This window comes from Zonotrichia leucophrys, chromosome 6 (assembly GCF_028769735.1).
Source record: "Zonotrichia leucophrys gambelii isolate GWCS_2022_RI chromosome 6, RI_Zleu_2.0, whole genome shotgun sequence".
In the NCBI taxonomy this organism is placed as follows: domain Eukaryota; kingdom Metazoa; phylum Chordata; class Aves; order Passeriformes; family Passerellidae; genus Zonotrichia; species Zonotrichia leucophrys.
In genome coordinates, this window is record NC_088176.1 from 26,543,565 (window position 1) to 26,571,396 (window position 27,832).

A 27,832-nucleotide genomic window follows, 5' to 3' on the forward strand; every position below is an offset into this window, starting at 1 on the left:
TAGCTGTAGACTGGGTAAATTATCTGACTATGAATTGCTCTTATGTTTGTTAACTTTTTTATTCCAGGTTAGGTTCTACTAAAAATCAAACAAACCTTTCAATTTGGGAGAGTCTTCCTTATCTACAAAAGCAGCTTCTCTATCCCTGCAGGTAACAGGCCTGAACAATCCCTAGCATGCTAACTTGATAAAAGAACTCAAAGATAATTACTTCTAAGCAGAGAACAAAATATGTAAATTCGGAGGGCAGTCAATTTACACTGGGAAAAATCGTCACACAACTTGACACAAAGTAACAGGCAACTGCTGAAAGGAAATGCCACAGCTTACTATCGTTCCCTGCTGCTGAATGCACTCTTAATTTTACCAAAACAACATCGGAGTGTGGTTGATTGAAAGGTGGTAAAAAGCCATTTGTGCTTTTGAACCCTGTTCAATAGATTTTGTAATCAGTTATGAAAACCGCGTACATAATCGGCCCTCAACAGCACAATCTTTCGCTACTAAGGTACGAGCGATTATTTGAGGTTATTATTTCTTCAGACTTTTTTTGTCTGACGTCGCTGAACGGCAAAAACCGATTTGGAAAGCCGGCGTCCAGCTTTGTTCTAAGCTCGCACAAAAGGAAGGCGAAGCACCTTATTCCTCGTACCCTTCGCACGACGACGGGCGCTGCCGCTCGCTCGGGCTGGGGCCGCTCGGCACCGGGCCCGGCATTACAACACCGGGAAGGGAGGGCAGGAGGGAGGGAGGGCAGGAGGGAGCGCACGGCCGGCCCTGCCCACGCAGGGACCCGCGGGCCCCGCGCAGCCCCCGCGGCGCCCACCCGGCCCGGCCCGGCGGGCAGCGCCCCCAGCGCCGCGGCGGGGCAGGGCTGCCGGCCCGGGGCGCTCCCGGGGCCCGGAGCAGCCAGGCCGGGCCGGGAGGGCCGCCGCCGGAGCCCACCTTCGACGGCGCTGCCCGGGGCCGCCGCGGACCCCGCCGGGCACCGCCCAGGCCGGGCCGCCCGACGGCGGGGAAGGGGCACCGCCGCGGCGGGAGCGCCCCGCGTCCCCCCGGCCGCAGAGGGAGCGGTGCAGGAGCGGCGCTGCCCGGGGCGCCCCGGCTCTCTCCGCCCTGCCGAGGCCTCCGCGGCGCGTCCCTCACTCACCGGCGGTGGGGGCTCCTCATCCTCGGCGCGGCGACGGCAGGCGAAGTGGGAGGGGGCCCGCTCCCCGCCGCGCTCCGCGGGCCGTTCCCGGGGCCCCGACGGCTCCGCTGAGACGGGGGCGAAGGCGGGTGCGTGTCGGGCGGGGGAGGGCGGGACGGCGCGGCGCGGGCTCGGCGCAGGCTCCGTGTCCCGGCAGGCGCTCCCGGCGCGTCCCTGCGGGGCGGGGCGGGAACGAGCCGGATTCCAATCACTGCAGCCGGGCGCGCGCGCGGCGGGGGCCCGCGGGGAGGCGGGAGCGCGCCCGCCGCCCCCGCCCGTCCGTCAGCACGTGCCGTGGGCGGGAGGGCTGGCGGGGCTCCCCGGCGAGAAAAGTTGGCCGGGAGGAACCAGCCGGGCCTGCTTTTCCTCCCCGGGAGCCCCTCCGCGGGCCGCAGCCTGGGCCGGCTTGTCGCTGGGCGCCCGGGCCCCGGCGTTATCCTGCCCCGCCGGCCCAGCAGCGCTCTCCCCGGGAAGAAGCTCTTGTAGGAAGGGGCAGGGAGGTGTGAGGGGATAAGTTGCCAAGCCGGTGTCATGGAAGCACCGCTGGCCATGGAGAGGGTCGAGAAACGAGAAAAGCAGCGCCGAGAGGCTCCGTGCAGATGCTGGCAGGGTTGGTGCCGTGCAGAGCGGCCGAGCCGCCGGGATTCACGGGATGTGCAGGATCACGGTGACAGCCCTGATGGGGGCCGTGGGTGCAGGGTGACAGTGACACCCCTGGTGGGGGATGTGGGTGCAGGGTGACAGTGACACCCCTGGTGGGGATGTGGGTGCAGGATGACAGTGACACCCCTGGTGGGGGCTCAACGGGGCTGCCGGGGCCGGGCAGGGCAGCGGGCAGCCAGCGGTGGGAGCAGGGGAAGATGAGGGACTCGTCTGGGCCTTTCAGCTCCGTGGAAGAACAGTTGTGAGAAGGCTGATGCTGCAGTGCCGCAGGAGGGATAGAGTTCCATTGCAAAGGACAGCATTGTTTGCTTTTTCCATTTCCTGTATCTAAATAAATATGCCCAGTTACTTAGATTGGAATACATTATAAGTTCTGCAATGAGCTGCTCTGCTTGCCGATAAGGATGCTGAAGGCCATGATTTGCATTGTATTTCAAAGCTCCTTATCATTAGGACAAATTGGAAAAGTAATAATTTGTCTGTCTGCCTTCAAGTGAGCTCTCCCAGCAGCAGTGCAGAAGGAGCTGCAGTGACAGAGTTATGTGCAGGGGAGGCAGCACAGCTCCCACCTGGGCCGCTGGTTTTAATCCTTTGCTCCACAGTGTGACAGCAGTTGTGCTGCTGATGTCCCTTTGTTCTCACCTGTCCTGTCACTTGGTTACTCTGCACCAAGAACTTTGCACTCGAAGTTCTACAGGGGAAATGAAGATCACATGGATCGTACAGACCTATTCAGCAGTTTCCCTTTGCTGCACACCAAAACACTCTTTAGGCCTTCAGGACACACCAGTAATTGCTGGTGTGGAGATGGCTGCCCAGATAAACTGGATGCAGAGAATAACCAGCTGGGAAGCAATCTGGCTTATTGATGCCAAATAGCCACATGTGCATATATTGTGGGAAACATGGGCTTGCGTATTTTGTTGACCGCTCCACAGTGTAACTCCATTTTTGCATGCTAATATCAGATAAGACTTGTAAATGTTGTGTACTCCAGAGCTGTCACCTCTGAATGTAAGATGAGAGCGCTGGCTTTGCATTCTGGCTCACATGTGTTCTACCTACAGATTGTTAGATGGGTGCTTCACTTCTGTATTATCCTGCACAGCAAAGCAAAAGAGGAAGTATAACTTCAAACCTATCACCTTCACAGATTCCTTTAAAATGTAGGCAGGTAAAGGCACACCTAATAATTTTATGTGGCCACATACCATGGTTATAGGCATTTAAAAGTGCAGATCTTGTCTTACTACACTTTTAGAAAATTTTTTCCGATCAACATCATCCAGAAAAATCTGTCAGTGTCCAAAACAAAGCCAGCCTGCAAGAAAGACAAAATCACAGCTTCCATGCCAAGCAATACAGAACTCCTATGCTTATGTTTATAATTTCAAAGGAAAATGTGAGTCTGCTGTTCTTCCACTCTGTGTACTATGAAATTATAGCAGCAGAAGAGACACTCAATATGGAAGAAGAATGCAACATGCGTGTGTGTGCTCCCAAGCAGATCCAAAGCTGTTAGTGCTAGCATCCCTTCAGTAATCATGTGTGCTAATACAGCCCAGTGCTTGTCAGATGTTAGATATTGATTCCAATCCAGGATGCATGAATTTAGCAACAGCCACTAGCCTTGAAATGGATTTAACCCTTCTTGTGAAATGGATCCACACTTTTCATCCAGTTCCTGGTGTGTAAATTTGCACATTGCCAAAATTGCTGTCTCAGCCAGTACTTTTCAAGGCACTTGGGCATTGAAGATACCCACAAGTCCCTGTCAGGTCAGGAACAGTGTTGCTGAGGATGAAGTTTGTATTGCTATAGCAAGTAATGCCCATCTCTACATAACTGAGTACTATTAGCTCCTTGTCTTAATCACAAAATAAAGTTGGCAAAAGTAACCTACATTATAATGATGTTAGGACTGCAGGAGACCAGACTGCACCTTAATTTAAAATGATGAATCATGATGACCTTAGAAAGTATTTAGATTGTGATGGATGTCTGATTAAACATCACATAGAAAATACTGATGTCTTTCAAAACAGTGCATACTTAGGTTTCAAATATCTCTACCAGGATAGGTAGAGAGATAGGTTTTTTTTTAAACCAGAAAGTGAACACTTCAGTTGATGAGTTCTCAGAAGGACACAGGGCTCCAGCAAGCTAGTTAGCAGCAGCAATCTTACCTGGTGAGGATTTTAGGAATCTGCGAAAACTCAGACACACCAGGTTCAGTAACACAAAGTATTTATTTTGTTAATTGAATCACACTCAAAAAACACTGAAGTCTGAAAACCTGGAAATAAACATAAGTTTATTTGACATTTGGCCAAGATGAGATATGGAAGTCTAACATGTGATATAAAAGAAGCAGTTCAAAACTGACTGTCATGATGAAGACAGCTGTATTTAAAAAAAAAAAAAAAGGATTGCCTTCCAGCTGCTTTCATTGTTATTTCCTCTCCAGGAATTTCTTATTAGTTCTTGGAATCACTAGGGAACTACAAACTTGAATATCAAAAGAACAAAGAGGTATATATAGGGAGAAGGTCAGCCATGTGATAGGGCTTGATCTTTGCAGATCCTTCTTCCCTTCAGTCTATGGAATTCAGATGTCTTAAATCTGTGGTCCAAATATATATTTGAGAACTGTTTGCAATTAGATGAGTATTTCTCTGTTACTGCTACAAAAATAAATATTCATGTTGCATATTAAAAGAATATTGCCCTTCAGCCAGGGACACAATTATTTCACTTAATATGACATGAATTTGGCTTTGTCTCTTTTGCAGAACTATTTTACTTGAAAGCATATTCTTTTGATTATAAATTTATTCAGCTGTTTGTTACTTACAAAAGTAATGGATTTTGTTCATTTTTTTAAATGTAAGCAAGAATAATTCAATAAGGCAGAGTCAAATCTGTGAAGAAAGGTGTTTTTTAAAAATTTTTGCTAGTAGATCACTGGTAGTAAAGAGACAAGCCATGCCCAACCAGTCTGGTGTGGAACTGAGCCTAGTTGAGCTGTATGATTTTGTTTTTTTATGGATTCACATTTACAAAGCCCTTGTTGCAGTCTTCTCACCAGGTTGTGTAATACACCCTGAGATAACTCTCCTTTTAAACACAAATTACTTTGTTTTCCTTAAAACCAGAGCATTAAACGTCGTATCACAGCAAAAGAAAATATTTGTAGGCTCAGCAGAGGCTTCACCAGGGTGCCTCACTCACATCAGTTTGTTTGGAGAATTAGTAATATGTTTTCCTCTAGATGCATGCACATAAAATCCCAAAAGTCTTCAGCTGCTCAGAGAACATTAAATAGTTCAATTGTAGTGCTGGTTTTAAAATTTATGTTCTGAATTATCAGTCAGTAGTGCCAAATGATCTACAAAGAAGTTTGAATTATACTCAGAGAGAAGGTGAATGTTTGTGTTCCTCCACCTTTTCTTACAAGAGGTATTTGTTTCTTTTACAAGTTGGAATAATCCTTAGATCCAAACCCACCCTCTATTAACAGTTCCTCTGTTAAGCCTGATGCTCAGGATTTGTCCAGAAACTGGAGCACTGCTGAAAGCAGAAATGGTTTTAAAACCGGCTGTTAAAAAAATGCAAATTCTTATCTATACAGAACATTTCTGTCTTGCTGTGTATAACAGCTTTGTGCTCAGGAGGCATGGATTCAAGTGGATGTGTCTCTGGCAGCTGTAGGAGCGGGTACTGTAGAGATTTACAAAGATGGATATTTACGAGACTGAAAATGCTCTGTTTCTCCAAGCTTGTTAAAATGAAACAGATCTGATCCTCTACAAAAGAAATGAATGAAATTATTTCGTCACTTCCTTTTTTTTTTCTCAGTCTAAACATATCTTTAAACATGAATAAATTGCTGTTAAATAAGAGCGAGTGCAGCAAAATAGTCTCATTCACTTCTTTTTTCATATTATAGTAAAACCAATATGGGACTACAAAATAATAAAAGGATATCCTTGTATTTCAGCTAAAATGTCTGAAAATATATGATGAAGTTAAAGGCATAGCTATGAAGCTTTTCTCTCTTAGTCTGTAAGGCGCTTGAATATTAACTGGAACTTGAACAAGTTAAACTCATACAGCTAAAAGCAAATCCCAAAAAATAGTCTATGACTCCCTTTGCTTTCAATGAGAAATTGGCCTGTGTCTGCAAATCGCCTCATTTGGCAGCCACACCTAATACAGTTTAAACTCTCACTGGCATCAGCAAAAAATTACCTGATTAGGGATGCAGGATTGGATCTGAGATAATAGCATATTAAAAATCCACCATGGATTCAAAAGCTACTAATGGGAATGAAATCCCTGAGAATATCAAACATTGCAAGCAGTCGGACAGTTTCCACTGCACATACTGAAATGCTAAACAATAGCAGCTCTTGCATGTGTGACCATCAGGAAACACAGCTGTGCTTCTTTGTGCTACAATGAATTACTTCCGTTGTATATAAAATTGAAAGTATTGGTACTCGGGGGCGGAAAAAGGATATCCTGATACACTGCTCCTATTTCCTTACCAAGGCCTATTACTGAATGCTGCACCATTAATTCACTCTCAATGAATTACCCAGCACAGAACAGATTGGGTCCTTAATTGTTATCCTAAAAGCTGCTTTTTCTTTGGATTTTCACTCTCCAACATTTTTATCTCATTTTATTACGTTTGCATATGCCCTCTTTGATAGTAATTGTTCACTTTCAATTAGTTGCACTTAATAATGAAGGTCTAAAATAAACATTTACTTAACTATCTTTTGACTTAAAGATTGTTCTATAAATATTTTTTAAGTTACAAAATAAGAGAAAGCACAATCTTTCTCACTGTCCTTTAAAGAAATGAACAAAATCATCTCAACTGAAGTATTTGTGGCCAGGTTCTCTGAAGCTGGCACACAGAGATTAATTTATACCTTTCTGTGCCAGTGAATATTCCTAAGCTGGAGGGGAATGAGGATTGTTACCCAGAGTTAGGGAGGAGTAGCAACAACCCTCTGTTATGTGTTCTTTTTTTTCTTTTTTTTTTTTTTTTTTTTGAGAATTGCATAGGAGCAAGAACTGTTTGAGGTTGTACTAAATAGGCAAATATGGACCCTAAGGAAATACACTACCCCCAAACTTTAATATCTACTTTTTAATAACACTGACTCTTTCTTTTTAGAGAACTTCTAAACAGAGAGCAGCTTCTGTGACTCCTTAGGAAGTCAATGAAGTCTCCAACAACCACCAGCTGTGTTAGTCCATAGAAGGTGGATAACGTGTTCTGTATTTGTCTATGAAAATTTAATTTCTCAGGTTTGTCTCCTCTCCTAGAAGTCTGACAGTCCAGCACCACCAGATTGTTTCCAATCCATTCTAGGATGTCTAATACAAAGCTGAATAACTTACATGTGGAAAACATGGAGTCCTTCAATGGGAGAATAAGTAAATTTCCCAAATGAGCTGAAAACTCGCAAGCTTGAATTCAGACTGGTGTCATGATGCAGTAACAGGAGAATAACAGCTCAGAAAAACTCCCATTCCAGAAACTTCTTTACATTAAAAAATGGCAGAAAATTGCCATCCACAAAACAGCCCTGTTGTTCTTTTGCTGCAGCACTGGCACTGGGAATACAATCTCAAGGCAAACTGTGCTGTGCCATTATTTCATACCCACACAGCTCAGATTCAGGTGTGCTCTGAGGCCACAGCTAGAACCAGAATCCCTGGCTAGAATTTTGGATTTCTTGCAAGGACTTTTTGGCCAGAAGTAGATGCCATGTAGTGTACATGCAATAAAGCAGAAACTTTCAATTAGTGTCATCTATGTTGTGCATCCACAATAAATCTCAGGAAGTCTGGTGTTTGCAGGATGCAGTGGGCTGAATGCACTGACATGAGCAGCAGAGCCCACTCTGTCACCTTTTACCCCACAGCTCCCAGGCCTGGGAAAGGAACAGGAACTCTGCTCGGGCTTCTGCATGTGCATCAATCACAGGGACATTGACAATATCCTTGCCATCAGTACAGGGAAAAATTTGCAGGAAGAAAATCTGTCAAGGAATGTGCAGGGGACAGCTGAAGAATATTTTGTTGAGAAAATACTACCTGGTCTTTGTTTATAATGCACAAATAAAAATTTTAGTCCTGAAATCCTAATTTTTTATATGAAGTCAGATTTTTGGAAAGTGTGCCCTTTTTTCTGCTTCCACATCTCCTATGCTATCAAAATTGTGGAGTTGTTACTTCATAAAGCAAAAATATCTAGCAGGTAACAAAACCCAGATCTCAAGGTGCACTCAAATTTGTGCATCATTCTTAAGCTACATACAATAAATGGACTAGATGACAACAATTTATGCTCAAATAGTGCAGGCATGAAACACATCCACTTAAAGGAAATCAGAATCTCAGTTCTGAGTGTTTTAATTCACATATATGTCCTATACATGCATATAGGAATGCTTGCATTAGTCAACATGAAGATTTTTTTAAATGAAACTAAACCTCGATCCCAGCATTATTTTCCTGTCTACATATGATTAAAACTTAAAATAATTTAAACACTGTAAATAATTCTTTTGTTTTGAAATGAGATCTTTAATTAAGGCTCTAGATATTTATTAAACCTCCTAAAAATCCAAAACATCCTCTTTAATGCACCATGAGAATAAAACAATCTAGAACAGCAAGTTTTCTGGCTTTAGTGTAGCAAGAAGCATTCATTCAGCTTCCACAAGTACTGGAAGAATCACCTTCACTCAATTCAAGATTGTATTTTTATCTATATCTTCTAATTAAAAGAAAAATAAGTCCCTACTCTTTCAGTAACACTATGCACAGTAAAAGTAAGTAGAAGCAGAAGAATTTCCATAACATCTTTGTCATAAATGAAAATAATCCAATTTCTTAAGTAGTAAGATTAGAAAATACATTTGTAGTAGAGACAGATTTATTAATGATACCTTATGCATACTAATTTATTAATCCCTAACAGTTATAATCTGAAAACTTTTAAAGGAAAAATGTTTTGTTCAGAAGTTTAGCTTTGTTAAAAAAATCCTTCTTGTCTTTATTACAGAGAAAATTCTTGTGACTCAGCCTGACAGTCCTTATTAGTACAACACACGTTTGTTACTGTTTTCTTTTGATGTAATCTTCTTAAGAGGAGGAACAAATGTATTTTAACAGCTATCCAAGGGCATATTTCATAGGCTCACAGCACAGAATTTATGCCTGAATATAGTCTGAATCTCATCCATAACTCTGATTTGCCTGGGAGAACAAAGCGTTTCATTGTGTATTCAATAATGGTTTCAGCAACCTTATTCACACATTCCTTCCTTTCTTAATCAGCACAAACTGTTTGAATTCAAGATGCATGATTGGGGTGGGAAGGGAAACAATGCCAAAGCCTATACTTTTGAAATCTCCATTTTCTTCAGAGCAATAATCTCTCTTTAAGAATGTCTGTTAAGAATCCCTTAATGCAACATTTGTCACACATTTTGCACCTTGTCCTTTGCTAATGAACTTTGCTCTATTCCCCTTTTCCACCCTGTCAGCTGGCATGGTGCTCTGCTTATGCCTCTATTGCTTCCAGTTCCAACAACTGCACTCTCACAGTGCACAGTTTAGGAAGCACTGTCTTGTGCAAAGGTTAAAGGTCAGAACAGACAATCTGAAAAACAGCAATTTTGATCTGACAAAATACTGCATACATTCTGGGCATTCATTTCAATTGCATTTCTTATGCGCATTGTAAACAGAAATTGGGGCTGGGAAATAAAATAAAAAATGCACGAAGTCGTGATTCCTGACGCTGTACTTGGTAATGGCATCTAAATCCAAGTCTGTTCATTTATCATCTAACTTCTTAATTATGTTTAATATACTTAGTTGTATCTCTAAAATGCCTGCATTTCTGAGGGGTGTGCAACAGGAATGCACAAAATGGCTGTTTTTGTAAAAGACATTGTTATATGAAGTCATCCTTTCATTTGTACATATTTCTTGGCACTAGAGCTCAATGAGGGTGTTCAAAATACCTTGTTTATTTTAAGTAACTTTTGCTAAGAAACAGTAGAACACCTACCTGAATTTATGCAGCCAAACTTTGTTTGCAGATGCATCAATGTAACTGAAGAGAGAATTTACCCACCCCTTACAAAGCTACTATAAACAGTATTTGTTGACACAATAAGGGCTGGAACTATACAGGTCTTGCTGAGTTACAACATGTAGTGTTAGCAGGCTGCATCTTTTAAGCATACTAATATTTGTTTAAAACAGCATTATTTTGTCAATAAAATATTCAAGACTGATATACAATAAAGTTGAAACCAATAGTTTTAATTTTTATTTTCAGGTCTGAAGTAGAGAGTACAAGCTTAGGTATGCTTTCTTAATGATAGTATATGGCTGAAAGCTGTCAGCTGCTCACATGGCATATTAATAAATATACCCAAATCATAAAGCTTTAACTGGTTTTGCACATTGCTTTTATTACTAGACTGTTTTATTCATGTTGGCACAGATAATCCATGCAAGGTAATTACTCACATCTCATAAACCACCAGACATTCTGTTCTGAAATAACTAGGAACTCAGGAAAAAATATCAATCTAAAAGCAAGGGCACTTGTGGCATCAAGTCAACATGTCAAAATCTTATAAAACCTAGACTTCTAATATATGATCACTGCAGGCAATAAATCACTCAGTTTCAAATTCTGATGTTTATAAATACTAAACAAATTAATATCCACTACCAGGAGATGAGTATTGCAAACAAACCATTAGTGTGCCCAGCATTAGACACTAATGAACGTGTTCAGTGCTGTGGACATTCACATTATTAAACATAAATACAAGTAATCTTCAGCCAAACATTTCACCCAAAGTACTGACCGCTGAAGGAGCAATGGAAAAATATTTTTCCTTGTTTTGAATTGGTTTTAGTATTGAGAATTGTATAATGTGTGAATCCAATATAGTGAAAACTAATGAAAAAAAGTTCTAAGACTGGGGGTTTTTTGTGCAGATAATAAAAGTAGCTTCATTTGGAAACATTTACTTTGCCCTGCTCTGCAAAAAGAACATCAAAAGAGAGAAAAGCATTAAAAAAATCTTTTGAATCTTTTGACTGAAAAGTTATTGAACACATTTTAGTTAGACAAAAGACTGATATTTTTAATTGATCATTCAGAGGTACAGTATCTTTGTTTTATTGAGTAAAACCTCACATTAATTAGAATGAAAAGAAATATTCAGAAGAACTTAGGACTTATCTCAGGCATCTCTTACAAGACATAAAAACATAATCAAGTACACATTATTCATCTTGCATATTTTTGTACAACATTATTTTCCATGATCATTAAAAGGCTGTATTTTGAATTTTAGAGATATATATTATTATATATATATGCATTTTTCCCTCTTCATATCACAAAGTGATGTAGCAGAAGAGTATCAGCAGTTATGTGGTATTCTACCCCTGTGAAAGTTAAAATGCTACATTATTATTCACAAATTCCTTGTTCGGATATGTGCAAAAATTATATCTTAATATAGATATCAAGGGCAGGTACGTGGATTCCCTATTTTTGGACCACATTATGAAGCAGCACAAGTCATAACAGGAAAGTTTTATAACATGATAATCCTCAGGGTATCTCTGTTCTTCACTCAGAGATATCGCTGTACCTCATATGTAAACTAGCTTTAATCTCACTTGCTCAGACACCAGCTGGAGTCAGGGCATGTGCTACAGTGCAGGTTCTCTGCCCAAGGAATTCTTCAGCACTCTCTCTCTCAAGCCACTACAGCTCCCGCTGAAGTCTGTGCTGCTGCACTTTCACTGCTGCCACCCTGCCAGCCAGCTCAGCTCTGCTCACATTCACTGCGTTCCCTCTCCTGCAGTCCAGACTTCAGAGGTACCAGATTGGATCCTTGCTCACCCCTCTGTACATATCCAAACCATCTCTCTGGGCTGTGGGAGCTCCTTGTACCCTGATTTCATACTTGAAGCCCTCTCCCTGACTGCAGTGATCCTGCTGCCCCTGCCCAGCCTCCCTGCCCACCCAGCTCTGACATGCACTGTGGAAGCTCACAGGGACACTGAGGGAAGGTGGAGGGGAGAATGAGACACACGCAAATAAACACATGCAGATCAGAGGGGAAGGACCTCATGAAATTCTCCTGAAGTGTCCATCACAAGCCCTTCCCATGGAGCCTGACTCCCTATTCTGATGTTGCAGTCAGAGATTAGTCCCAGTCAGTGGCCAACACTGACACAAATCTGCCTAAAGAATATCTTCAATGCAGTCTCAGTATAGAGTATGCTGATGTGAATTCTCTCAAATAAGAGATAATAATAAAAAGCATTTTGTGAATGGCACTGAAAAATGAAAAGGAAATGTAGAATTTTCTCACTGTTATGAATATGTATTGAACAAAGTCAAATAGGAGTGGAAAAAAATATTTAACTTCCATAATTATGATTTATTCCTCTGGAGAATATTATGAGCCAGATCTTTGGATTCTGTAATCTATGGAACCATATTCACACCAGCCCAGCACCAACTGAAAACAGAAAATTTGCTTGCTTACAGAAAAAACCCAAAACAAACAAACAAACAAACAAGAAAAAAGGCTTTGCATATAATGTACTAGTGTTCTAGAATAATTCATGCATACAAAAATCTGACCCTGTAGCAACTCGGATCAGATCACTGCTAAGATCAGTGAAAACTAAGATACCTACTGAATAAATACAGGTCATACATGTCAAAACTGCCACAGGCAGTTCAGGTTGTTATTTTTGTCCAAGATGCAGACTGCCTGCAGCTAACTTAACACTTATTTTAGAGCTCCAAATTTCATTTATTCCTCCCCAAGCTTTAGATAGTTTTCCATCCCTTAAAAGACACACAAATGAAATGGTCATAACCCATGGGAGGGACACGACAGACAATATTATGTAATTTTTTGCTACTCAGAACACAAGGTAAAATAGGTGCAGATGGCACCAGCATGTGGCCCACAGAAAGCATCCTCAGCCTCAGAAGTACTAATTCAAAACTGTCAGTACTGCAAGCTGTCAACACACACATCATAATTCTCACTTAAATGAGTTAATAAAGCTTGAATGGTGATCAGACTTTCCATCTTAACTCCATCAGACAGAACTGCTGTCTCCCATATAAAAGTCACTGATATTCAAAAATTCAAAAGTATTATCAGTACTATAAGTATTGCTTATTTGAAAAAAGAGTTTTATAAGTAACTGTCTGAACAACTTGAAAGTTGTTCTCAAGCGATTAGGATAGATGACTGTATGGTTTTTAGAAAAGAAGACTGTATAGTAATCCTAACTGTTGGAACATAGCTACTGTTTTCCAATGGCAAATACTGCTACAATTCATGATGTGCTGCATTTACAGTAAGGAAAGGAATAAGGAGAATGTGCCTGCTGCCTTATGGATACACATTCACTTACTATAGGAAAAAAAAAGCCTTTTCCTATTTATGTGGGATAGAGGAGGGAATTTTTGCAAGCTATCTCCCACAACCTAGCTGTGCTAGATGGATGTGTTTCTTTTGTGTTTACTATTGTGAAGGTCCAGATGTAGGTTCCTACCTCCCTCTGGTATCAGTGGGAATTAGAAACCAAAGCTAGATTGAATCTCTTTTTTTTTCCACAGGAGGAAAGGAAAACTGGTTTTGAATTAAAAGCTGGCCTTTCCAGTCAGCTCTATTCCATTCAATGTAAGAGTAATTTGGAGAAAGCCAGTTGTCCTTTTCCATTACCATTTGAAAGTGAATTATCTGCTGTGCACCTAGAAGCCAAGTGCACTAACAAGGCTGACCCAACCATTTTATTTTCAAACTGTTATGGATTGTCACCTAGGCTTCCCAGCTACATATGGATTCAAGGCAGACTTGTTATTTGGAAAGAATCTAAAATAGCTGATGCTATGAGGCAGCACCACAAGATAGTGGAACAGCACTCACTTTTCCTAGAGGAAGCCCTAATCTATTTATTTCCCTTTGAAAGCTACGGCCTTTGGTTCTACAGATGACTGTACATATGGCACTTACTCATTCTTGCTGTGAAAGAAAATGACTTAATACAGAAGTATTTTTCCGGTTGTTTTTAAACACCAGTGTGTGGTCTAAGCAGTAAAACTGCTGTGGGTAGTTAACTTGAAACTATATTTGCACATTACTTTTTATAATCATGCTTTTAGTTAATTTCAATATTTCCCCCAACTGTTGCTATAATAATGGACTAGTTCATGGTTTTGACTGCTCATAGTTTTTGGTATGAACTTCACAAAAAGCACATTCTGCATTTATGAAAGAGGATAAAGTTAAACTTGAGAAGTACCCATGTCTAGCTTTTACTGAGAGAAGTGCTAGCCATGGTTATCAGCTTTATGATTGCCCAGTTAGTCATCTGTTTTACCCCAGCATTACTGACTACAACTCTTCTAAACATTGATGGCATGGGCATGCTTCTTGCACAGGGGCTTGTCCTTCTTGGAGTAGAATGGCTGACCTTCCAAATTCACATGGCACACCTGGAATTAATAATAAATGCAATCAGGAATAATTAAGGAAAAATAAAAGGGAGAAAGATGTGACTATCAGTTGTAAATGTATTGCTCTTCTGCCCATGCATTTTTTTGGTAGTCTTTAGAAGTCATGTATTGATTTGCTATTGACTTAACCCACTGAAAGAAACCAAGTTAGGTCCTTAAAAAGACCCCCACTGTGAGAACTGCATATTAACAACACATAATAAAACTATCATTTCCACAGAAAATGGGACAGCTAATATAAATGAACAAGCAAAAAAATAACATGAAATATTCAGAGAAAGTGTCTTTGTAGTGATCAATATTTATAAGTGATTAAGAGCTGTTAGCTTGTGAAGCAAACTTGTTTAGTATTCCTTTCTATGTTAAAATTTCCAAAATACTTCAGTTTTCACAAAACACTTTTTTATAAAGCTAGTTTAACTTCAGATATTTATAAACATTTCTATACTTTCAACTAGTCTACCTAAATTTTAGACTTAAACAAACATTAGAAATTGTTGCTGTCAGTTTGGTGTGGCCCACATACTATTTTTAGCTAATTAGAGATTCTAGATATTATTACTTTAGGAATAATATGCTGCAGAGCTGCTCAGTGGTATTAGAACCAGATGAAAGTACTGTTTATCATATGGATTTTTCTGCTTTGTGTGCAGAGTGTGGGAATATGGCCACTCTCCAGAGCTATGTGCACACCACAGATTGATGAGTTTGACCAACTTCTATGCTAATTACTATTCATGCTCTCTAAACAGACTTCTTTTTGCAAGTTTCAACAAGCATTCAGCATGGAAATACAAACTTCACTGCTTTGTAAGTAAGATTATGGTTATACTGTTCAGTATGGTGTTAATTTATTTCCAGTCTTGCTCTATCTCTATTTGGCAAACACTGGAAAGAATAACAGCATTAGTGGTTTGTACTGCTGTATGTACTATCTAAAACTGGATGTTTTATTAGAAAACACTCACTTATGATGGTCAAATTCCATAATTCTAGTAAAAGTTATGGAGGAGAAGGAAAATTACTCCAAATGGAAGTAAAGAATGAAATTTCATCCCTCTGCATCCTTAAGCATATGTTAGTTATTACTGCTTTCAGGTTTTCTGATGTTACTACACAATTTAGGAGTATAAAGGAATGAGATAGTATTTGATGTAGAACCTACAGCACAAATGAAGCAGGTGTCATGCCAAGTGTGTCCAAGAGCTTCAATGAATTTATCTCCAGCTTCAACAGGATAATCACAGCCATGACATTTTGTGCTGAACAAAGCAATGTAATCTAAAATAAAACAAAAAGCAAACTTAGAACAAACTCTTAACATAATCATATTAAGTCCAAAAGAAATAGAACTTTTCCAGACAATGAATGTTTTGATTGTTTTTGCTAAGTTTCCTACTACATTTACTGAAATACTCCCACTGAAACATGCTTATTTTCTTTCATTATTTAAATACAAACTCAGTCCAGAACCCCCCATTAGTACAACATTAATCATCAAAAATGTAGAAGAAGACATACAAAAAATCCATAGAATTTGAAGTTGTGTTGCTCACAATACTTTCAAATTAGCTTTAATATATGTGGAATTTATTCATAGGACAAATATGGTTGTACAAGAGTCTAATGACAAGGGAATGTTACAAGTTTCTATGCCTGTATTAATGTTCTTTTTGCATAAAGAGAGAACATTATGGAAACCCCATACTGACTGATTAACACATCTTTACTTTAGCAAGTGTGATTTGGAAAGGTTTCACATTGAAAAATATTCGTGGAAATTCCAAAGGAATATGGAGTCCATGAGAGGTATTTGATGTTCTGACAAAACCTCCAGTTTTAAAGGGTAGGTACCCAGTCAGTCATGCTGCGTGGTTTTTTGTCTTCACTAAGAGCTACTGTGACTTGTAAAATTTGAATTGCATAGCCATAAGAAAAGAATCTCCAGAGATAAGTAGGCCAGGACCTCAGTGAATGCATAAGGGGAATACAGAGAGAATATACCACTTAACCTCCTTCCTGACTATGTCAGGCAACTCATTTGCACGGCAAGCACCATTTTGGGAAAACATGGCCTTTCACTTTCTTGGGTGGCAAGAAGCAGTTTGTTTGTTGCAGCAGCCAGGAAGCAAAATCTGCACCACCATGTGCTGCACATCTGTGCAGATCTATCTCTTCATAAGTGTTGGTTGAACAATTCTAGGGTGAGGCAACAGCACCAGAGGTCACAGCTCCAGCAACTCAGGATTGCGGGCAGCCCTAGAAGACTAATTTTGTATTTCTGGTGAGCAGCATCTACCAAGGAGGGGAGTGCAACAGGGAAAAATGTGTAGGGAAGGAAGTGCAAAATATGATAATACATAAGGGAGAGAAGTGAGGGAAGGCATTGTGGGCATTGAGGCAAAGACCAGTGCTCTGCCATTCTCTCATATAAACTGAAGAAAAATACAGACCCAAACACTTGTATATGTGGAAAGTGGAAACAAAATCCATGCTGGATGGGGAACTGATATTATTTTATTCACCAGCTGCTTTATTCTTACATGCTTCCATGAACATGAAGCACACTATTTCTGTGCAGAACTGCCCAGACTGCCATACCTTTCTCACAGTAGGGCTCCCCATCCTCCATGTGGAACAGGCTATTCCCAAATGGCTTCTTACAAGCAGCACAGACAAAGCAACTTGTGTGCCAAGTCTGTCTTAGGGCATGCATCACTTCCTGCAAAACAAACAAACAAATAAACAAAAATCTCCAGCAGAATAGCCAGCCTTGCAACTTCCTCCTGGAGAACAAACACAGGGCAGAGATGCTCTAAATTCTTCCTTTCTATGTCAGCCATTTCCCCTCCTCAAAAGAAAGAATTATGACAGAAATTTGGCTTCTTCTGGAAAGAAAGAGGAAATAGGACTGCAAGCTTTCTAGAACAATGTACTTGCCAAAGTGAAACAACATGGTTCAGCCAGCAGTTTGTATCAACATGCCCAGTCCCTGTTGCAGGAGGGATTCTGCACAAAGATTCTGATTATTTTCTCCATTACCGGTATGAACTCTTCAATGCAAGAGTATGAATTGTTAAATAAATTTCAAAGAGTAATTTTCTAAGACCAGGAATAAGTGGTGTAAGTCTGTTGTTTCAAAACAATCCAGATTCTGTAGTAATTTCTTTATGCTTCTTACAAGAGCAATTCACTAACTAATGTAAAAATCTAAAAGAAAAAAATAAATTAGGAAAGATTCTTTTAACTTACATGATTAGTAAAAATGAGTCTGCATGTCTGTTTCTAAGCCACATGTTTACCACAAAAAAACCCCAATTCTGTGCAACTGATGTTCTCCTCAACCGAGTACATCCAGGTTTTATCAGCTTCTTACTTCTGTGCAGTATGGAGAAATCTCTATTACTGCTTCATTCTTTTGTCATACAGAAGTCTTCCAAGTCCTGGAAGCTGCTGTACTGGGCCCTGATGCACAGTTACCTGCTAATTTGTCAATCTTATGTGTAGCCAGGATGATGTTGGACAGTGCATCTCTGTCCAACAGCCCAGATTTCAAAGGGCCAGCTGCATAACTGCTGTGAATTAACTTTGTTAACTTCAGTGAAACAGCATTGATTTATACCAGCTGAGAATCTAGATCCTATTTTATGTTGTTTCCAATTATACACATAGACTCTGATTGTCTTTTAAAGATTGTTTTTAATGTCCATTGATTATGAGAAAATGGATTGAAGTCCTCTTCCATGCTTTCAATCCAGTGAATAGACAAAACAGTCTAATTTAGATTTGCCATATATCTCATTAGAGAATCACCATTTGAGATTCATTAACTTCTGTTACTGTTTGCAAAACAACTATTGCTGATAAATAGGTTTGGATCCATTTAGGAACCTCAGTGAGGTAAGACACAAAAATAGCTTGAGAAATCTTATTAATATGAATAGAGGCAGCTGGCATCTTTGCTATTTTCCTGATGAAAACCCATAATGGGAAACTGATTTGTGCCAGCATTCATTAGGTAGGTTAAGTCAGCACTCTGCTATAAATTACTCCTTCTGCTGCAGTAGCAAACAAGACTTGGTTGGAGCCAGAGCTTCACCATCAATGTCTGATGCTGCCACCCCTAACTGACAGTTGCAGAGAAGAGCATCTGTAATGCCAACATTTAGACAGATGTCAAAAGGTGACAGCTAAGCAGTGAAAAACCAGTGGGGGACTCCTTGCTTCTTCATTTGAGCCATACATTCACTACAACTGCATGCATAAACACACTGATAAAATCATTGATGGCACTCCAACCACACCACCATCTGAGGTATGTGGAGAGCAAATTAAATTGTACATTTACTTGTACATTAGTCCTTTAAGACAAAAGTGGCATGTATTTTTGGCTTTGTGGAATTCAGATCTTTGTAATTATTCTGTATTTTCTTAACTATAAGAAACCAGCAGAATTCGTCAACAGCTGTGCTGCCAACTAACAGTGAGGTGAAACAAGAGCAATGGACTTCTTCCCATCATCACTGATTTCTCTACTGAAATTTTGACTAAATCCTGAGTAAGGAACAAAAACCCAGTTCAAGTGTCTTACTATAAAGAAGAGAGAGATAAAACTAACATAGTGTGTATCAGAAAGCAAAAACCTATCCAAAAAGTATTACTAATTTTACACTCAGAGAGATGGTACCTGGATTACATATTCCATCTCTGAGCTCAATAAGGTACAGAAATATCCAAGACTTCTGATGGAAAAAAATTATTATAAAATAATATGTTTCTCATTATGAAATAATCAACAAGCTGGGGAATAAGTCTTAAAAGGATGAAATAATAAAACATCTGCATTCACTGCTTACAGTCTAAACTATTTCACTACTTCAGGGATCCAGGCAGTTGCAGAAAGGGTTACTGTTGTTCTCTTACCCCCATAATCTTAGTGTGGCATCTGGCACAGGTTGGTGCAAAGAACTGTTCATAGCAGCGCTCACAGTACACACTGTTCTGCTCCTCCACAAAGCACATGTCAGCCAAGGATGTCTTGCAGTAAGCACAATTGAATTCTTCTGGGTGCCAAGAGCGACCCATGGCTACCAGGAAAGGACCTCTGGAAACAATCATAATTTATTTGTAATCTTGTTTAATCTTACTTGTACTGTGAAAAAAAAGTTGAATGGCTGACCCTGATTGCAAACCCACTTTCTCAGACACCATGAACACACGTAAAAAGCTACTTGAACCATGAAGTGCATATTAAAATAATCTGAATAGAAGTGGTCTTTTTCAAGACCATTACTCAAAACACGTTGGTTAAAACATTTCATTATTGTTTGATCTCATACACTGCATTTACAAACAACTGTTGAAAAAATCCATTGTTTTCATATCTGCATAGCTGTAAGTGGTCTTTGTAAGCAGAAGCAAAGACAAAAGGAAAAGGCCAAAGGCAACAGAAGACAATGCTACTATTTGAAAGCATGAAATAACAGGCAAATCTCCATCCTTACACACCCACACCTCACAATAACTCCTAAAGTCTCCTACCTTCTTTCTGTCTGACAGCACTGCGTGCAGCATGTTCTAGAAATGTCAGACTATCAGGTGACAACTTGCTGTTTTGTTATGTGGAAGACACATTAAATTCATTTTGGTGATTGACTCTGGTGATTGTAGTTAGATATAGTGATTATTACTGGAATATTTCCATTCCAGAATACATGAAGGGCAATAATCAACAGTTCCACATCACTAAACTAGCTCCTTTTAGTGGGGAAGACTGTCATTAAACATGGATTACTTAAAGTTGGAGAGCAGTGCACAGGCTAACAGTAGGCGCTGGTCCAGCAGAATGAATTGGGAGAGAAGGGAGAGGCATGCTGTGAATCACTGGTAATAGAGTGTAGGCATTATCTTTCTCCAGACACAAAAGCAACAATTACATTTGGCTGCTGCTCCAAAATGATGCCTTGTTTCATTTCTCTCCACAATCCCCCCTCTGCTCCCAGCCCCCTGACTCTCCCAATGAAGTTGCACGAACCTCCTTCAAAGAGTTACCTTAGCACCAGAAACCTGTTTAAAATCAAGCAGGGATTTGCTGCAGCATCCAAGAGCCAAACAATTAGCATGTATAACGCTGCAGTGATAAAAAGTGAACCACACAACAACAAAATGAGCTCTGGAAATGTTAAATTAATGAGGCAGACAACAGACATCCCTGCTGGATAATTTAACAGAGTCTTAGGCTCTGGAACTGTATATTAATGTACAATAACCAGTCTCTCTGATACTTTTTTTTCTGCTTCGTCCCTCTCCAAAGGCCCATGACCTTACCGAATGATGCTGTTGCAGTGCCCGCAGAGAGGAGTTCGGCTGCTGGCTGGAAAACGCTCCGCCCTCTGCACTGTTCCCCGGGCTAAGGCAGGGGGCTGGGAAGGAGGTGAAACTGGAGACGGGTAAGCAGGAATTGTGGTAGGAGACAGCACCGGAGCACCCCTTGGAAGGATGTGCTTTGTGACGGTGGTGGTGGATTTTCCAGGTGCAAATTTCTGGGAAAAGGAGTCATCTGTTACCCAGGGGGGGCGACTCGCAGGCTCCGTGTTGGCAGGGGTGTAGGAATGAACTGGTGCTGGTGCTGTTTGAAGTATTCCAAAAGAAACCAAGAAAGATTTTAAAGGCTTTTTCTTCTACTGTCAATACAGCAACACTTACCAAAGGGCACTCCATGACACAGATACAATAAAAGCTTTAGGTGATAGTAATTATGGCCTATCTCATTGTTGCTCATTTATTCTGGATTGAAGTCAAGGATATCAGCACAATCACTGACTTCTCATACACATGCATTACAGAAATCATTGCCTACTGGCTTTTACAGATTTTATGGAGACCACTGTCAAGATCATCTCTTCATTTTCTTGAAGGAATGGATATGACAATTGTGTGATAATGTCAAAGACTGCCATATACTCTGTTTAAGACAGGTTAAAAATATAAAAGCCAAATAATATAGTAAAGTTTTAGACAGAATTCCCCAGAACTTCAGTAAGTTATGCTTAACTTTTGATCTCATTATATTAATTAAAATACAGTATGTTCTACAGATGTCACTGTTATGTATCATTTGGAGGTTTATTCCTAGGTTTTTGAAGAAAAACAAGCTCCCACAGGGAAAACAGAGAGCACTGGAAGCAATAGTGAGGGAGCCAATTCAGCTCACATGACCAGCAGATAAAGCCAACAGCACTTAGAGGAAGGCCAGACTTGTGGTTATGACTGATCTCAGTTCAGTTCTTGGCTCTGCCACAAACTTCCTGTATAACTCTGAGCAAAGCAGAGAGTGTCTGCGCCTCAGTTCCTGTGTGTAAACCAGAATATTATCCTTTCTCTCTTCCACCCTTTGACTAGCACATAAAACCCTCAGCGCAGTCTGTCTCTGTGTTTGCGTGCACCAGGCTCTAATCTTGGGTGGAGTTTTATCACATTAAAATAAGCAGGAGCCAGGGCCTGCACATACTGACAAGTTTTCCCATTATTCTGCTCCTTTCAAAATGCCAGATCTTGCATTATGTAGAACTGAAGTTACTGCCCAAGAAACAGCCTCACTTTGCCAAGTACAGGAGCACTAAAAGCAGTTTCCCTTTGCAAGGAAAACAAAGCAAATGATTGAAAAGAAGCTTGGAGAGCTGAAGTGTTTTGCCCAAATGAGAGAGCACAGGCTTGGGAACAGAAGCCAGTTCTCCAGAAGTCTGGGCAAACATTCCACACAGTATCACAGCACCAAGAAAATCAGAGCCAAATACAACTTGTACAGGTTTAAGGGGCTTGCAGGCAGAAAGGTATTTCAGCCAAGAGGGTTCTGAAAGTAACATGGATCTTTCTGAATAATTAAGTGGTGAGAAGTTTGTGATCGACTTAACACCGCTTCCTCAGCCCACACCCTGCCACATAATAATTTCCACTGATTATTGGCAATTTGCAAGTGCTTAAATTGCATATATATCAACGCACTGTGATCACCCTGGGATCTTTTTATTGAGGTCAGAGTTGAATCTAGTGCATTTTCCTGATAAAAATTTCTTATGGTACAACATCAGCAATGTTTCTGCTTCATAAAACTGTATCCCACCTTAGCTTGAGGCTTCTTCTTCTTTTTTTTTTTTAACTTGGAAATGATAAACAGTATTTAAAGATTTCAGAACAGAGTTTATATGCAATCTCTTTAGATCCTGAGGCTCTTGCCATTTATGCATTATGGTATTAAGATAGGCAAAATTAGAAGTTAATATTTAATCTCTAATTGATGAGTTCATAAGGCTTCCACCTATGAGGCTAATTAAACAAGGTGACTTCAGCTCACATAATTACATTCTCTCTACCTTCTACTTCTTTTCATTCTTTCTTTTCTATTTGCTGCAGTAAAATAAAGAAACAGAAAAAAGAGAAGCAAAATAAAACAACTGAATAGGATTTTTTTCCAGCTACTAAAATAAAGTACCGAGCAATTACTGCTAAATGACAATTGCTGGATGTTTGCATCTGCTCCGAGTTCTCTTTTCAGCTGTTAAAATTTAATTTTACAGGCCTGATTTATTATAATACATTTTCATCCTGTGAACAAGCTGCAATTACTATTGCTTCAAAATAGTATCAGTGCAACATATTAGAAAGATTTCACTAACTCTGAGATTTTAGCAATTGTTATTAAAAGGGAATTATCTCATTTTCTTAGAAGTACATCCCTCCCTAAGCTTATATGAACAATTCTTTTGTCTTAGTAGCTACTGTCATACATATTCACTTTGAATGCTTATGTATTTCAAAAAGTCTTCCAACACTAGAGAAGAAGGAGAAAAAAGGGGTTGTTTGCACCTAAAAAAAATATTAAGATTCAGTATATCAGAGAATATATTCTCAAAATACCAGTATTCTATGAGTTGAACATTAACTATTAAAAAATGAATACTTCAAATAATTCAGCAACTTAGCCTCTATCACCTTGTTTCTCTCAGCCCTCATGTTCTCTTAGAATAGGAAAGAATGAATGGCATTATTGTTTTGTTGTTCTGAGAGAATGGCAGAAGAGATGTCTCTAGCAGGAATAGGAACAAGCCAATTCCTTGCTTCTGGGAAAGCTGCAATTCTCTCTCTCAGCTCTTCATTTATGGCCTGTGGCTATTTTCTCTCCAGACAAAGGCACATTACCAAGACTCATGTAGTAAAGCAAAGATTTATAGAGTCTCAAACGCTTTGGTCACACAGACTTGCACTGTGAGAACATTTTTTCTTTTTTTTTCCCCTTTGTTAGTAGATGACATAAGTGTTACTCTTTATTATTATCAGTAACAAAATAAATTAATAACCACAACTGATATGGTTTGTTCTACACTTAGCGGCCACATCCTTGAATCTCAAAGTTTTCCCATATACTGTTACAGTACAGAGCAGATGGCAGAGCAGATGATGTTTTATAGGGAGACACTACTCTTATTTATGGGAACTAAAAATGAAAGAATGGTGTGGAAGCTGCTGTTTTAGTATTAAAGGTGCTTAGGATTCGATATAAAGTTCATTAAGAACTGTGGGAATCTCTCTAGCAATTCCTCAAAGAGCAGATCAGGCCTTTACACTTGACCGATTTTGCATACACAAGTAGGTCCGTTGGACGTAGGGATTTAAAAGGAAAGATCTGCTTTCTTGCATTTAGGCATCGTGTTACTTCGTGGTACAGAAGTGGAGCTGGAGCTGCTTGGGATACTGAAAGGCTGTGCTGGTCTGGGAGTGCCTGCGGGAAAGGAATACCCGGGCATGTTCTGCCATCTAGTGGGCCTTGCTCAGAAGAGAAGCCTTTAAAACACGGTTAGCAAATTTAGGGAGAAGATTTCAGAGTTCCCAGCTTTCTCTACTGAAAAAAAACCAAAAGATCTTTAGCGGCAGAAAATTTCCTGAATTAGGTTAGGGAAAGTGCAGACTGCCTGATAAATCCCATCTGAGCCTGATACTCAACAAAGCAGTTTCATTTTGAGACTTGTTTCAGTTTGTTTGGGTTTTATTTTCAATCGGACATTAAAATAGCCTTGTAAACCCTCTCAGTGACTGATCAGGAGTCTCTGTATTGAATATATGAGCCTGTTGGTTGTTGTTTTAATCTGGAAGCTGCTGCCTCACATTTCCAAGGGAAGCCAGTCATTGGCAAAGTTGGATGAGGAAGTTTTCTAACTGTCCTGGTGGTTTGTTTCTAAGTACTATTGATTTTCCCATCTGTGACAGAGAATGCTATTTCCTCCATTTCTTCCCAAGTGGCAATTTCCCATTTGCTCTGCAACTGTCTCTGAGGTCAGCTCATGCTCCAAAACCACTCTGAAGTGCTACTACATCAAATACATAACACTTACATAGTACCAACACAAGAACCAAACATCTTCCCTGAAATCCCTGCCTGGAACCTCTCTCGTACCAGAGTCACTTCAGGATTCAATGATTATATTTCAAACTTCTAAACAGTACAGGAGGACTTTTTCTTTCTCTGCCAACTATTTAAGCCTTTATTGAGAGGCAGTGAGGCTCAAAAGCAGCAACATAAGGAATTGCAAAGGAACACCAGCAATGTAAGGAAGTGAAAAGAAGATGCCCCAAACCAGGAGAAAACAAAAGCCTTTCCTCAATTCCAAGCAGAATTCAATAGCCAGCTTTGACTTTACCAGATCCAGCCAATTATTGGAAATAGCTGCAGATATATTTCTGTGGCAGGTTTGTAAATTGAACTGGAGCTTATACTTCCCCAAATGAGCACAGGGCTTAACATCAGTCAGTGTATTTAGGAGATATTTTGACTTGCCAGAGTTTGCTCTCTTGTGCATGATAGAAATAAATCTGCTGTCATCATTTTTTTAAGTCAAAACCAATAGCATTTGCCTTGAGTGAGAACATGGTATACCCTGGTGCACTTAACCAAAAGCAAGTGAGGAGGAGCTGAAGGTTTATTTATTTTGAGACCCTTAAATAGCTCATGAGAGCTCTGACTTGACTTTTTCTACCTTTATGTCTCAAATATAAGGATCAATTGATTTGTCTGTCTGCTTTATGTCTAACTAAAATTCCTACATTTGTTTAATTTCAGTAGATCCAAAAATAGAACATTACAGAAGACAGAGCTTAAGACTGTTAGAATTGTTGGTCATTTCATGTTTACTTGACTGCAAAGATATAAATAAACTTTTAATTCTCTTACTAAGATCAGAAAAACCTTAATTTGAAACAGAACTGCCTTTAGACTTATATTGCTGTCTCATTTAATTCATTCAGTTTGAAGGTTCACATTTTGGTCATCAATGGTTTTAGAAGCTCAGTCCATTGTTAACACATTAATACCAAGGGAATTTAGATAATATCAAGGAGCATATTTACCACATGAATGAATAACCAAATATATTCCTTAAGTTACTGTCTCTGGGAAATGGAATAGCATCATGAGATGCTTAAATACCTCATTCTTTATTTCAAATATAAGCCTAAGTTTGAGTAATTAAATATATGGTCTTACCTATTTTGCAAATATAACCTACTCAAGCAAACTCCACTTATTTTATCACCTTCCTGAACTGCGCATTCTTTTTTTTAGCCATTTTCTCAATTCTGTAGTGTCACTTGGCTCCTATTTGGATGCACTGTGTTATTTTTCAAATTTATTTCTTCTGAAAAATCAGACTACATATTTTTTATTAGACTTTTCCCTTGCTTTTATTTTACCCTCTGTTTGTTTCACATTTTAACTCTGAAGTAGAATACAAATATAACATAATATTCAATCTTCAGATAATCTGAGGCAAAACTAGCAACATTTAGACCCACATGAATAAATACATTCTGGTATATCTGTGTACAAAATATGTGCTTTCTACATTTTCTTGTTCCAAAAGAAATGTGTGAGCATTTTTTTTTTTTTCTGAATCTTTTCAGTACTTTGAGGGCTCCTTACCTGGCTGGTAGACAGAGGGCTTTATGCTGGCAGTAGTAACAACTCTCGTTTTTGAAGCGGCAGAAGGAGCAGGACTTTCGCTGTAGCCTCCAGAAACTGGCATTGGTGTATATGACTGGGTTGTGTTTCTAAAAGCAAAATGGAGGTGTGAACAACTTTATACACAGCAAAAGTTACTGATCACGAAGTAACAGAACTGGCAGCATCCAGAGCACTCCAAGAGAGAATGCCGGGAGATTCATCAGTCTTTGTTTGTCACTGCTAAGGAAGGCTTGGAAAATTATTTGGAAAGAAAAATTAGTCAAATAAGGATTTTAAGTAATGGCAAGTTTGCTGCTGTTGTCATCACAGAAAATAGCTTGCTGAGGGAATATGATAAATTTGAAACTCTCAATAACAAGGGATCAGACTTCACAAAGCTGCATAAGAAGTTTGTGTTTTCTGCTCCTCTGCAAACAAAAAGGCCTGGTCTTGTCTAAGATAAATCAATGAGTTACATGTGGACTTAAAAATATACTTGTTCAGCATAATTACTGCTATTACAAATGCTAATTAGTATTTATATACTGTTACAGTATTTTCAAAAATATTGAAGTAATATTTAAAAATTTTTCTGAAACTAACCCTTTTCCCTATTTAGACTGAAAAATTTACATTAATTTTCCTATTGTTCGGATTCATCCTTCAGAAGAGAACCATACAATATGCAATACTATGATGCACTTTCTTGCAGTCCTAAATAAAAACATTTGCTCAGGATTCCCAACATCGGTAAGAATGAGTTTTTCCTCTATCTTATGGCTTAGATGGTGATTTTCAGTTTGATTACAGCAACAGATTAAAAAATATGCCTCTTCTATCTGACAGTTACTTGGGTTGATTGTTTGTAGTGCCTGTGCTTCAGTAGCCTGACTGCTAAAAGAGCATCAGAGTCAAAGCAAGCAGGAGAGAATAAAGAAGTAAAAGGAAGGCAAGCAACAGATAATGAGATGTGTGCAGTAGGAAAAACCTACTCAACTACAGAACATCCTTCTCACTCACCCTGGAAACGGTGTTGCTTGTTTTTTCCCTTCAGTGTCACTCCCCCTATGAAGTAGATCCCTATCTATTTGTGCTGACAGCTAATGAGTTATTTCCAAAGTGGGTTTGTCTGTAGGAAAACATTTCTCAGCATATGAAAAGAAGCATCCATCTTTCCCAGACTATTGGTCCATCTTTACTTTACTTTATTTAACAGTGGAAACAGATGCCATCTGGAGAAAACACGTTATAATCTCACATGGCAAACCCAGCAGATTTCATCCAGTACAGGTAAGAAACGTTCTGAGGAATGGAAACTTTCAATTTTTAATTTTGAACAAAATAAACCTGTCCTCAATGTAGCTTTTTGCTG

At 39.6% G+C, this 27,832-nt stretch overlaps 2 protein-coding genes across 9 annotated transcripts in view; both read right to left on the minus strand.

Moving 5' to 3' along the window:
• The window catches only part of BMPR1A (bone morphogenetic protein receptor type 1A), a 73,871-nt gene extending 72,555 nt beyond the window's left edge, over positions 1-1,316 (minus strand). For both annotated transcript variants that reach the window (XM_064716386.1, XM_064716384.1), the window contains exon 1: positions 1,151-1,316. The gene's annotated coding sequence lies outside the window, so the exon portion shown is untranslated. The remainder of the gene's footprint in view (positions 1-1,150) is intronic.
• Positions 1,317-10,346: 9,030 nt separating this feature from the next.
• The window catches only part of LDB3 (LIM domain binding 3), a 114,343-nt gene continuing 96,857 nt past the window's right edge, over positions 10,347-27,832 (minus strand). For all 7 annotated transcript variants that reach the window (XM_064716957.1, XM_064716963.1, XM_064716956.1 and 4 more), the window contains 6 exons: positions 26,440-26,567; positions 20,796-21,096; positions 19,392-19,572; positions 17,070-17,190; positions 15,634-15,749; positions 10,347-14,447 (listed from right to left, as the gene is read on the minus strand). In XM_064716957.1, coding sequence (XP_064573027.1) covers positions 14,358-14,447; positions 15,634-15,749; positions 17,070-17,190; positions 19,392-19,572; positions 20,796-21,096; positions 26,440-26,567 — 937 coding nt within the window. In that variant the 3' untranslated portion in view covers positions 10,347-14,357. The remainder of the gene's footprint in view (positions 14,448-15,633; positions 15,750-17,069; positions 17,191-19,391; positions 19,573-20,795; positions 21,097-26,439; positions 26,568-27,832) is intronic.